We start from the raw sequence: 13,589 nt of genomic DNA on the forward strand, positions 1-13,589 counted from the left end.
CACAGCAACCTCAAACTCCTGGGCTCAAGGGATCCTCCTGCCTCAGCCTCCCGAGTAGCTGGGACTACAGGCATGCGCCACCACGCCCGGCTAATTTTTTCTATGTATGTTTAGTTGTCCAGCTAATTTCTTTCTATTTTTAGTAGAGACGGGGTCTCGCTCTTGCTCAGGCTGGTCTTGAACTCGTGATTTTCAGCAATCCTCCCACCTCGGCCTCCCAGAGTGCTAGGGTTACAGGCGTGAGCCACCGCGCCCGGCTGAACAGGAACTTGTAGTCGTAGTAATTCTATGGTTTATTTTCGTGCTTATCAGAAAATTCGAGTTTTTCCAAGTGATGCCGTAAGTGTCCTCTCCAAATGAATCTAGTTGAAACCAATAACATAGGAGGCCCGTGAAGGAAACGAGTGCAGACACAGGCGTGGGGGTCTCCCCCCGCAGCCCCTGTTGTGGGGGGGGACCAAGGGACCAGGCTGAGTCCAGCAGGTGGCCGCTGGGGGCCGCCACCTGAGCGGGGGGTTCTGGGAGGCCCTGGGGACCAGCAGGACCCCGAGGGGACCCCGGAACCTAGAGGCAGAGCCGGGGGCTGAGGGCATTGGGGGGTCTCTCCTGGAGCAGGGGAGACCTGCTCCCACCCAAGGCCAGGTGGGACTCTGGTCTCTGAGCCTCAGTTTCCTCATCTGCGAAAGGGGTCCATCGCATGCAGCTCACAGGGTGAGCGGTGGGGAGAGCCTGGGCCCTGCCGGCCGCCGGGTGCGCTGGCCGGGGCGGGGGAAGGACAGCACCTGCCGCAAACCCAGGGCACTGATAGCGCCAAGTGCCCAGCGCCACGCTGAGCTCTCAAGAGGAAACCGAGGCACACAGGTGGCATGTGGCCTGCAGGAGGCCGGGTCAGAGGGACTGGTGGGGCCTGCCCAGCTCAGGGCCATGGCGGCGGGGCTCTGGAGCCGCCCAGCTGCACTCGGGCTTGTGTAGCCTCAGGGTGTCCCGTCCCCGAGGCTGCCTGAGGGACTCGTGGGGGGGAGGGGTCGCACCTGGCTTGTCTTTGGGGAGCTCGAGGCGCCGGTCCTGTCCGCGGAGGGCAGGGGCTGCAGGGCAGGCAGGGCTTGGCGTGACCCACGCCATTACTGTGCCCAGAGCGGGGCCTCGGGGATTCCCTGGGCCCCTCACACTGCCCGGGTCGGGTGACAGGGACCCACCATCCCACTTCCTGCCTCTGTGGATCTGATGAGCTAGGGACCTCCCGTGAGTGGAACCACACAGGATTCGTCCCTCCATGTCTGGCGTCTCTCACTGAGCACGGTGTCCTCAAGGTCCATCCACACAGTGGCCTGTGTCAGAGCCTCGTCCCTTTTCCCGGCTATGTGACATTCCAGCGTGTGGATGGACCACACTGTGTAGACCCATTCATCCATCCATCCATCTGTCCACCCACCCATCCATTTGTCCATCCATCCATCCATCTATCCATCTATCCATCCATCCATCCATCCATTCGTCCATCCACCCATCCATCCATCCGTCCGTCTGTCCGTCCGTCCACCCACCCACCCGTCTGTCCGTCCATCCATCCATCCATCCATGCATCCATCTGTCCACCTACCCACCCATCCATCTGTCCGTCCTTCCATCCACCCATCCATCCATCCGTCCATCCACCCACCCACCCATCCATCTGTCCGTCCATCCATCCACCCATCCACACACCCACCCATCTTCTATCCATCCATCCATCCATCCATCCATCCATCCATCCATCCATCCGTCTGTCCATCTGTCTGTCCATCCATCCATCCATCCATCCGTGGGCACTTGAGTTGCTCCCACCTTCTGGGGACTGTGACTCCTGCTGCTGTGCCCATGGGGGCGCAAGTCTCTCCTGCAGTCTCTGCCTTCCCTCCCTGTGGCAGATGCCCAGGAGAGGAGTCGCTGGGTCTCGCGGCAATTCTACGTTTAATCCTTCTCGAGCTGCCAGACTGTCCTCCGCAGTGGCTGCGCCGCGCTGCATCTCCCAGCCGCGCTCGCTGGAAGGTTCCAGTTTCTCCCCATCCTTGCCAACACTTGCCATCTTCTGTTTCTTCGAGCTGCTCACCTGATACGCCCTATAGCTACCGTTCTTACTCTTGTTTTGTTTTTTTAAAACAATAATGACCAAGGTGCCTGGGTGGCCGCGCAGGGCTCCAGCTGCCCTGGAACCACCTCTTCCGTGTCCCCGTTCTGTCCTGGACTATTTTGGGCCCAGTGACCCGCAGATCATCCTTACTGTGCTCCGTGTCCATGGCAAAGGACAAACCTTGGCAAGCCACCTCTGCCTCTTCATTCTTTCTGCGCTCCTGCCTGCCCTCCCCGGCATGGGGACCTCAGAGACTGCCTGTCCCCAACCCTAGACCTTGCAGATGCCACACCCGTCAGCATCCATTGCCCACAAAGGGGCAGAGAGTAAATATTTTTAGCTTTTGCAAACTAGACTGTGTCTCAGTGACTCAACTTAGCCACCGTAGTACCAGAGCAGCTGCAGACCGCACGTACGCAAGTGAACGTGGCCGGGTGCCAATAAAACTTTATTTATAGACACTGAAATTTGAATTCCATATAATTTGCACGTCAGAAAATTTAATTCTTCTCACTATTTATTTTTGCCCTGACCATTTAAAACTGTAAAACCATAGTGAGAAGATCTGTGTACTATATCCCCAATAAATGTTTGTTGAATGAACTAACATTTAATACCGCATGAAAGCATTTTGAGTGCAATTTATTAGCGTGGCAGTCACGTGCTGTTAATGAGTAGAGGGCATGAATGCATTTTTATAAGTCATAAATGTTGAAAATACCATTGAATAAAATACAAATCACATTGTGTGTGTGCGTGTGTGGTTTTTTTTTTCTCTTATCAAGTCTTGAAGGATGTCTTGAACAGCTATGTGGAGGTAGAATTCACAGACCATGCAATTTACCCGTTTAATGTGTACACTGCAATTTTGTTTAGTATATTCAAAGCGTTTGCACAACTATTACTGAAATCAATTTTAGAATAGTTTTGTCCCCTAAAAAGGAAGCCCCGTCCCCATCAGCCGTCACTGCCCACCCCCTCCCCAGCCTCTGTCACCACGAGTCCAGGTCCCATCTCTGGATCTGCCTGTTCTGGACATTTCCTATAAACGGAGTCTCACGCTGTGTGTCCTTCTGTGTCTGGCGTCTCTCACTGAGCACGACGTCCTCAAGGTCCCTCCATGCGTGGCCTGTGTCAGAGCCTCGTCCCTGTTCATGGCTGCTTGATGTTCCATGACACGACAGACCGCATCGTGTTAGTCCGTTCATGCATTCATTGATGGACATTCGGGTTGTCTCCACTTTCGTTTTCTTTTCGTACCAGAAGACGGGATGAAATGCACTTCTCAGCGATCACGAACAACGCCGCTGTCCGCAGCCTGGGAGCGGAACTTCCGGGGCACCTTGTAATTCTATGTTTAACTTGTTTTAAAAACTGCCACATCGTTGTCAGCAGAAGCCACGCCAGTCTACACTCCCACCGCCAGTGTTCCGGGCTGGGCGGTTTCTCTGCATTCTTTTTTTTAAATTTCTTTTTCTCCATGTGACACCCGTTCGTGTCTGCATTCTTAGCCGACACTCGTGACTGTCTGTGTTCGGTGACAGCCGTCCTAGTGGGGGTGCCGTGGTCGCTCGGTGCGTTTCGATGGCGTTTCCCTACCTCAAGTGACACGGCGTCTCCTCGAGCTTCCTGGCCACGGGTGTCTTCTTCGGAGAAATGTCTGTGCATGTCCTTTGCCCAGTTTTTAATTGGGTAGTTTCTCTTTTTACTGTTGAGTTGTAAGAGTGCTTTGTCGATTCTAGATACAGGGTCCTCCTCTGCTGTCTAATTTGCAAATCTTTTCTCCCGTTCTGTGGGCTGCCTTTTCCCATCCACGGCGGTGTCTGTGTTCGCCTTGAGTCTGCTGTGACCAAATGCCGCAGGCTGCGGGCTTAGACAACAGAAAGTTATTCTCCCTCAGTCCAAGGCCAAGGTGCCGGCGGGCTGGTGTCTTCTGAGTTTCTCCTTGGCTGGTCTTTTCCTTGGCAGCCGTCTTCTCCCTGTGTCCTCATGTGGTTGTCCTCTGTGCCTGTCTGTGTCCTCAACATCTATCCATCCACCCATCCACCCACCCATCTCTCCATCCACCCACCCATCCATTCATCCATCCACCCACCCACCCATCCACCCATCCATCCACCCATCCACCCACCCACCTATCCATCCATCCATCCATCCACCCACCCACCTATCCACCCACCCATCTCTCCATCTACCCACTCATCTCTCCATCTACCCACCCATCTCTCCATCCACCCACCCATCTCTCCATCTATCCACTCATCCATCCATCCATCCATCCACCCATCCATCCATCCATCCATCCATCCATCCATCCATCCATCCACCCACCCATCTCTCTATCCACCCACCCATCTCTCCATCTACCCACTCATCTCTCCATCTACCCACCCATCTCTCCATCCACCCACCCATCCATCCATCCACCCATCCACCCACCCACCCATCCATCCATCCATCCATCTCTCCATCCACCCACCCATCTCTCCATCCATCCACCCATCCATCCATCCACTCATCCACCCGCCCAACTCTCCATCCATCCACCCATCCACCCACCCACCCACCCACCCACCCATCCACCCACCCATTCACCCACCCACCCATCCATTCATCCATCCACCCACCCACCCATCCATCCATCCACTCATCCACCCACCCATCTCTCCATCCATCCACCCATCCGTCCACCCACCTACTCATCCATGCATCCACCCATCCATCCATCCACCCACCCACCCATCCACCCATCCATCCACCCATCTTTCCATCCATCCACCCATCCATCCACCCATCTTTCCATCCATCCATCCATCCTCCATCTGTGTCTCTGTCCCTCTGCTTAGCACACTCTCCTTGGCGCCTTGCTCTCTGCCTAGTCCCGAGGCCAGAGCAGGGAAGAGGTGTCGCCATCGTCAGGTGCTCCGCAAGGCGATTCCTGCTGCAGGAAGGGCGTGGGCCGGGGCAGCAGGGGAGGCTCTGGGCCGGGGCACAAGAAGAGAGCAATTTCCCGGGGGGTCCGGGCCCCCAGTGCTGGGGCTGGGCAGAGGCAAGATGGGCGCCCAGGGGGCAGAGCTCGCAGGTTCCGTGGTGGAGGGTAGGGGCCCGAGGGACATGCAGAAATCCATGCAGCCCAGGTGGGAAGCCTGGGGACTGTGGACCGAGGGGCCTGGGCTGTGGGGCGAGTCAGACGCCCAGACCCCCGGTCCCAGCACCTGCTCGTCCCACCACTGACACACGCACGGCAGGGACGTGGCACAGGCCGGGGCCCGCTCGCTCCTGCAGCCCCGCGTGTCCTCCCGACACCGTGCCCTCCCTCCTCCGCGCCCCTTCCCGCCTCCTCTCCTCCTGGTCCGGGTGGAATTCACACAATGCGAGATGGGCCATCACAAAGGGGACAATTCCATAGCATTTAGTGCATCACAATGTCGTGTAGCCACCACCGCGCAGAGACAACACCTGTCCCCATGGGCAGTCACTCCTCTCCCCCCCAGCCCGGCAACCACGAACCCACGTCCTGTCTCTGTGATGTGTCTGCTCCGGACGTCGCCTGTTAGCAGAATCGCACAATGGTGTCCTTTCGTGACTGACGTCTTTCTCGAAATGTCCTCCAGGTCCATCCGGGTGGCAGCATGTGTCCTTTCTGCTTAAGGCCAAGTCACAGGCCGGGCGCAGTGGCTCACGCCTGTAGTCCTAGCACTCTGGGAGGCCCAGGGGGGCGGATTGCTCGAGGTCAGGAGTTCAAGACCAGCCTGAGCAAGAGCGAGACCCCGTCTCTACTAAAATAAATGGAAAGAAACTAGGTGGACAACTAAAAATATATAGAAAAAATTAGCTGGGCATGGTGGCTACTCGGGAGGCTGAGGCAGGAGGATTGCTTGAGCCCAGGAGTTTGAGGTTGCTGTGAGCTAGGCTGACACCACGGCACTCACTCTAGCCTGGGTAACAGAGTGAGACTCTGTCTCAAAAAAAAAAAAAAAAGACTGAATCACATTGCATCATAGGGACAGACCACCATGTGTGTCATTTGTCCCTGGAGGCACATGTGGGCTGTTGCCACCTCTTGGCTGTTGTACAACACGCTGCTGTGAACATTTGTGAATGCACTTTTGTTTGAACCCCTCTAAATTCTTCTGGGTTGATTCCTGGGAGTGGAATTGCTGGGCCATATAGTTATGGCTTTTTTTATTTTCTGTCCCCCATAATTTCTAAATAGTCGCTGGCATTGTCCAAATTGGACTGCAGGAGGTTTTCTGGACTGAGGGGGCTTATGGCTGCAATTCCAGGGCTGGCCATGGGGTGTCACCCTCGGGCCAAGGGATGCCCCAACCACATCCGCCAGGCCTGGGCAGAAGGAATTGCGGTGTCTGGGGAGACCCCTGTTCAAAGCCCAGCTCCACCAGGCTACTCTGAGCCTCAGTTTACCCCTCCATGAAATGGGCATAAGTCGTAAAATGTCCTCAGGGAGGTTACTGGGAGAGTTCAGGGAGATGTGAGCCCGGTGGCAGAGGGGTCGGGTTCGACTACCGGACGGGAAGTGTGTGCTTTGAGGACATTTTGGGTCAGTCACAGAGAACAAGGACGGGCTGAGGAGGGACAGCCGCAGGGAAGGGCCAGGGAAACCTTGGGAACGTCCTGAAAGCTTCCAGGAAATTTCTCCTTTGGGGAAACTGAGGCTCCAGGGACCCCCCAACCATCCCACTGCCCAGAGCTCTCAGCCCCCAGAGCCACCCACGAGCCCAGGAGAGGCGACAGGACGGCCCACAGAACACGCCGGACCCTGGTGGCTACAAAACAGGACCCGGTTTAATACTCGAGCCGTGTGGCTGTCGCAGGGGCGTCTCGGGCTGGGTCCGGGCGCCCCGAGGCGCGGGGCTGCGAGCGGGGCTCCCCCCCGGCCTGCCTGCGCAGACTCCCCAAAGGGAAACAGTCACACAGCGTCCGGCTGGGCCGCCGCGGGCCTGGCTGCTCTGCGGCCGCCGCCGCGTCCGGGTCCCTGCGGCCTGGCGGGCGGAGCCGGCGTGGGGGCCGCGGCCTGGGCCTGGTTCAGGAGCGAGTTCCGGATGTCGTCCAGGACCTGCTGGCAGAGCTGCTCTCGGGGCTTCGTGCCGTCCAGGTAGACTGGAATCAGAAAGGCCGCAGTCGGCTGCCGGGGCCCGGGGCTGCCGCCAGGGGGAGAGGGCACAGGGCACAGGGTACAGGGCACAGGGCACAGGGCACAGGGCAGGGGCAGACTGCGCGGTCCGCCTGCTGCAACAGACCAGTTTCCGGGCCAACAGCAAGAGGGACGGGTGGTGAGACTCAAGGAGGGACTTCCAGTTTTCCCAAACGGACCCCAGCCGGGAGGCCTAAAGGGCATTTAGGGTGGAGAGGGGCTGGGCTCGGGGTCCCCCAGCCAGGGGAAGGCCTGGTCTCGCGGGGCCTTACCCACTTCCACGCCGTCCGCTTCCATCTGCCGTCTATACTTCTGGTACATGGGCCACACGTGGCCGTCAAAGAGGCCGGGAGGATCGGGGACCGTGTAGCTGCGGGTGCTGCCCAGGGAGACGCAGAGTGAGGAACAGCCCGCACCCACGGCGGCGAGTGCCGAGGACAGGCCTGGAACTAGGCGGGGTCAGGGGTGGCACCAGCGAGCAGGGGACCCGGGGCGGGGGAGGGGGGTGAGTGGGCCACTCTCTCTAGGCCTCGGGCTCCGGGCTCCTGGCCCTCAGCCCTGGCCGGCTAAGTGTCCCCGCCTGCCCTGTCTGGTGGCATTTGCAGGCTCAGGGCCAGGCCTGGCGGGACCCCCCCAGCCCTGCGGGCCCCAGACCCACCTTCTCCTCCACTTGCACTCTTCGTACGGGATGGTCAGGAAGTACCGGCGGCTGTACAAGTCCACCATGGGCCTGCGCGGGCGTGGTGACACCGTCAGCCCCCGACCCTGCCTTCGGCCACGGCCAAAACACAGCGTCCCCCTGGCCTCGGCCTCCAGGGAGCGAGCAGGCAGGTGGGGGTCTGAGCTGGCGCGTTTAGGGACGGGGGGGGGGGGGAACCAGCTCGGGCCAAATCCCTACGGCAACCTCCCCCAGAAATGGAGTCACGCCCTTCCCCCAGTTCAGACGGGCACAGAGAGGTGCAACGTCTTGCCCAGCGTCACACAGCAAGGCCAGAGGGTCCAGCCCAGGCTCCTGGTCTGCCTGAGAATGCTGAGGGTCTAGGAGGAGGACTCAGTTTCCCCAAGAAGGGTGGCTGTTTGCCCCGGGCCTGCGTCGATCCCAGCTCTGCCTCCAACTCCTGCCCCCCTCCCCCCCGAGCTTGGTGCCCCCTCGGCCGACGCAGGGGTGCGACCCGCCCGGGAGGCCCCAGGGAGGCCCCGCAAGGGCGGGGCGGGCGCAGGCTGACCGGTAGCTGTAGAGCAGGAAGCCGTCCAGGATGAGGATGTGGGTGTCCGCGGCGTCCGGGCGGACGCTGACCCCGTGGGCGCGGGCGAACTTCTGGGGGCCGCACAGCCAGGCGCGCACGGTGGCCAGCATGGCCTCCATGTCCAGCGACTCCAGCACTGGGGGTGGCAGGGCGGGCGTTGGAGGAGGGCCGGGCAGAGCGGGGGCCGGGGGCGGGCGGGCGGGGGCCACCGTCGTCCTTACCGTCCCACTGTTTGAAGCCGTCTTCCCCAACTGCGATTTGGTCTTGGGGCTGAAACAAGAGGGGCCCAGGCCTCGCGCTCAGGGATGGCCGCTGCCCGCCCCGCCTCACCCCTACCCGCGGCGTCGGGGCCCTGGGTGGGGTGGCACTCGGGTTCTCCCGGGCTGTCACTTCCTTGGCCCTCACCCTCCACAGTGCAGCCCGCGTGGGCCCAGAGCCCATTTTGCAGATGGGAAGGTTGAGGTGCAGGTGAATAGAGGGTGTTTACTGGGAAGGCCACAGTGTGGCGCGGCCCCTCTGGGGACCGGAGTTTCCCCTCAGGCTAACGGCGCTCCCCGCTGGGGGCGCAGGCTGGGCATGTCACAGTGGCTGCCCTCCCAGGGTCACCGGGAGGGGTCGGGCGGGGAGCGGCGGCTTGCCCTGGGTCCCCGGCCCCTGCCCGCCCCGGGGGGGGGGGCGGCCACCTTGAAGAAGTCGTCCTGGTGGATGACGCAGCAGTTGGGCAGCGCCTTGAGCAGGCTGTCGGTCAGCGTGGTCTTGCCGCCGTTGGTCACGCTGGCGAGAGAGCGTGCGCGTGAGGCTGCCGGGCAGCCCGGGAGGAGGCCAGGCAGGTCTGCTCGGGGACCTGAGGTCCCCTGGGGCCCGTCTGGGTCTGGCGGAGGGGAGCCTCCCTGCGAATGACCCGTCTGTGCAGGATTAGACTTGAAAAGAGGTAGAAACCGAAGGAAAAAAAAACCTAACACGACACAGACTCTGCAGGTGCCAAGGACCTTGTAAGTCCTCCTTGACATGTGTGGGTTGATGTCACCGCGGTGCAAACCCAGGAGGGTGACCGTTCATTGATCTGAGGCCTGAGCCTGATTTAGTCCCCACTAAAAAAAATCATTTAAAAAAAAAGGAGGCTGGGCGTGGTGGCTGCACCTGTAGTCCCAGCTACTCAGGAGGCTGAGGCAGGAGGATCCCTTGAGCCCAGGAGTTGGAGGCTGCAGGGAGCTATGATGATGCCACTGCACTCCAGCCTGGGCGACAGAGCAAGGCTCTGTCTCAAAAAAAAAGAGTCTTGACTCCCAGAGCTTACGAAATGCAAGGGTCACTCCGGAGCCTTTCTGGCATCCAAATGTCCCTTTCCTTCCATCATCGCTGTTGGAGGAACCCGGCCGTAAAGCTGGGCGTGGGACGAGGGATCACACATGGCAGCCCTTACAGAGGACTGAGGGGAAGAGGGGACCCCACAGGTGACCCAGAAGCAGCAGGTTGGACGACAGGACATCGATCCGGGTCGCCAGGGAAAGGACCATCTCTCAGCCGGGTGCGGAATTTGCAGAGCCGGTGCGGAATGAAAACGCGACGCCCCTTGCGCAGAACACGGCAGGCATGTCAAGAGGGGGCAGCAGGGCCTGACACCCAGCTCCAGTCCCTCCCGAGGGTGGTGACAGCCCAGGAAACCAGCGCTGCCTGTTAAATGTGTCCGTCGTTATCGCTGATAAAACAGAGTTTGAATCTCCGAGGCCACATGTGTCCTGCCCAGTGACATTGTGGGGACCTGCCCCCCTCGCCCACGTGTCTGTCCCCGGCTTTAATTTTCTGTCCAGATTTTTTTTTTTACCTCCAGTGGGAAACGAAGATGGGATTTTTGCTTTTTGGCACTGACTATGATCATTGGCGGTGGGGGGGGGGTGATTTTCATTTGGAAAATGAAAAATCGGGCTTGGCGCCCACTCCCCACGCCCGGGGGCAGAGAACCCTCCCTGCACTTAGACCTTGGGCGGTGGGCCCTGCGACCTCAGACGCCCTGGGCAGCCTTCCATTCATTCACCCCCCAGCCTCCCCTGCCGCTGCCTCGCCCTCCTCCTCTTCCCTCCCCGCCCCTCCCCCGCGCTCACCCTCCAATGCCCACGATGAGCTTCATGTCCCCGAGTGCGGCGGTGGGGTGGTGGCGGTGGTGGTGGTGGCAGCGGCGGAGTCTGCACTTGGCGGCTCCCGGGCAGCCCTAGCTGGTCCCACCTTCATTGAGAAAACCCGGAGCCTTTATAGGGCCTGGCAGCCCCGGAGGCCGCCCCGGGGGAGGCGGCTGCAGCTCCTGCCACCAAATGGAGATAGGTCCAGGCTGCCCTTTGCCTAAATTAGTCACAGCAGGCAGGCAGCCGGGCACAGGGCGGCCTCTCCCCTCCCCCCACCCCCTCCGGCCCCTCCCCCGCCTCCCCCCTCCTGGCCAGGGAGCCCAGATCAGCAGCCCTGCATCTGCTCTCCCTGAAAATGTCATCGCTGTGTCCCCTGCCCTGACCCTGACATTAAGACTGGTGCTGGCGAGGCCCAGGAGAGAGAACCCGCCGGCCAGAAGCAGCCACGGAGGAGGCGGCCCGGGCAGGGCTGGGGCCCTGCGGGGACTTCCTTTTCCAAGGGTGCTGAGGCCAAGGGGGGCTTAGGATCTGCAGGGGTGACTCACACTAGCTCTGCCCCGGTGACCAGGGCCCGGCCAGGACATCTCAGCGTGACAGCAGGGGCCATTCATGGTGTGCCCATGGCGCGGCCCAGAGTCACTTGACTCAGTGACACCCGCAGTAGCCTGGGGGGGGCGGTGGGCCCTGGCGATCTGGCGTTTCTGCGGGTGAAGGGAAAGAATGATTCGGTCGCTGTTAAAACGGTAAGTCGGGTTGGGGGCTGTGAACTAAAATAAAATCTTAAGCTCCCCAGACTAATGAGGCGACCTCCTCTTGGCCAAGGGGACCCCAGAAAACACCGTAAAGATACTAGATCATCACCAGGACCTACGACCTTGCAAAACAAAGGGTTAAAACACACCTGTAGGCCGGGCGTGGTGGCTCACGCCTGTAATCCCAGCACTCTGGGAGGCCGAGGTGGGCGGATTGCTCCAGGTCAGGAGTTCAAGACCAGCCTGAGCAAGAGCGAGACCCAGTCTCTACTAAAAAAATTAGAAATAAATTAATTGGACAACTAAAAACATATAGAAAAAATTAGCCAGGCATGGTGGCACATGCCTATAGTCCAGCTACGCGGGAGGCTGAGGCAGGAGGATCACTTGAGCCCAGGAGTTTGAGGTTGCTGTGAGCTAGGCTGATGTCATGGCATTCTAGCCCGGGCGACAGAGTGAGACTCTGTCTCAAAAAAAAAAAAAAAAAAAAGAAAGACACACCTGCAGGCCATCAATGTACTTAACAGACCCCTCGTCTCCTAACGTACTCCCTTGTCTTAAAACGTTCCTAGGCTTTAGACGAACCTGCATCTCCTTACCCACCCACGAATCTAAACATCTTTAAACCCGCCTGGAACCCGTGATCCGCCCCTCCTCCCACTTGAAGTCCTCCCACCTTTTTGAGACCAAATCGGCTTCCACCTTCCGTGTCGATTTGTGATTTTACGTGTCATTCCTGTCCCCACGAACGTATAAAACCAACCTGTGACCCGGCTAACCCAGGGCACCTTTTCTCCGAACCTCTTGCAAACACGTGCTCCGGCCTGTGGGTCACACACACTCGGCTCACAATAAAATCTCTTTATTTTACAGAGTTTGGTGGTGGTTTTTTTTTTTTTTTTTTTTCGTTAACAGGACAACAATCTGGGGTTTTTTGGTAGCAGAGAGAGGTTGGGCTCGATCTCCCACGACAACAGGGAAGGCGGGATGTGTAGCCTGGTGCAGGTGGGTGCGTGGGGGGTGTCCAGGGGACAGGAGGTGGCCGAGAGGTGGAGGAATCTTGGCACCTGGTCTAAGGGGATTCTTGGTGCAGATCGGAGTTGGAGGACGAGGAGTTTGCTTAGAGATGGAGGGGGATCTCATCTGGAGGGTGGGGGCAGTCTTGGCGACACCCGCTGGGCGGGATTCTTGCTGCAACCGGGCTCTTGGGGGGGGGTGTCTTGCCCAAGGACGGGGACGCCTTGAGCTCAGAAGAGCCCGGCTACAGTCTGGTCGAGGACAAGGTTTTAACCACTACACCCACGAAGGGTGCTGAGGTGCAAATCTCAGGGCCACCCCAGCTCCGTGTGCAAAAGAGAAGCCCCCAGGAGTCGGGACTGAGTCACGCAACACCCGCTTCTGAGTGCTCGGCGACACCAAGAGGCCTCTAGCATCTCCCAGGGCTGCCCCGCCAACAGATCATCCTTACGGAAGAGCTTCCCTGGCCTCCCGTTCCTCAGGACGTGCAAATTGTGACTTGGGGTCTGCAGGCTACGTCCAGCTCCGAAAACTGACGCCTGCTGGATTCTGGGCTAATAACGTTGGTGGCAAGTTTATCTTCCCGGGCGCAGAGCAGACGCAAGCCAAGACCGGCCATTGTCCCCCCCCTACCCGGGGCGCCTGCAGTATCCACTCTTCCTTCCCTCTTCTGACACCGGCCTTGTGTCGCGTGAAGTGCCGCTTTCCCGGGATTTAGCTAGAGCCTCGCCAGAATGGAACCATTGGCCTCAAAATGCCCACCCCACCCTCCCTCTTCTGCCTGTGTGTCCTCTCTCCTCAAGCACTGCGTCCCCAGGTACCCCTGCAGAGAGCACAGGCCACAGTTGCTTCCCTGGCTAGTGCTGCTCCTGGGTGGCAGCCTCCTCGAACTCTGGCTTAATACGTTGGCCTCAGCCACGGAGAAGAATTTAAAACGCTCGTTAATATTTAAAGATAATCTTCCGTACATGCCTGAGCTGTTAATAAAATAGAACAAAAATGACAATCAGCTGGGCATGGTGGCTCGCACCTGTAATCCCAGCACTTGAGGCAGGAGGATCGCTTGAGGTTGGGAGTTTGAGACCAGCCTGGGCAACATAGTGAGACCCCATTTCTATAAAAAATTAGCTGGGGGTGGTACCGTGGGCCTGTAGTCCAAGCTACTTGGGAGACTGAGGCAGGAGGATC

At 59.1% G+C, this 13,589-nt stretch overlaps 1 protein-coding gene across 1 annotated transcript; it reads right to left on the reverse strand.

The window, feature by feature from the left end:
- Positions 1-6,884: 6,884 nt before the first annotated feature.
- On the reverse strand, positions 6,885-10,824 carry NMRK2 (nicotinamide riboside kinase 2). Its single transcript, XM_012769299.3, has 7 exons — positions 10,615-10,824; positions 9,196-9,286; positions 8,734-8,782; positions 8,492-8,648; positions 7,924-7,995; positions 7,538-7,644; positions 6,885-7,231 (listed from the first exon to the last, which is right to left on the reverse strand). Exons 1-7 carry the CDS (start codon positions 10,638-10,640, stop codon positions 7,041-7,043), a joined length of 693 nt encoding a protein of 230 aa, XP_012624753.2. The 5' UTR covers positions 10,641-10,824; the 3' UTR covers positions 6,885-7,040.
- Between the last annotated feature and the right edge of the window lie 2,765 nt (positions 10,825-13,589).

This window comes from Microcebus murinus, chromosome 27, assembly GCF_040939455.1.
Source record: "Microcebus murinus isolate Inina chromosome 27, M.murinus_Inina_mat1.0, whole genome shotgun sequence".
Taxonomy (NCBI): Eukaryota; Metazoa; Chordata; class Mammalia; order Primates; family Cheirogaleidae; genus Microcebus; species Microcebus murinus.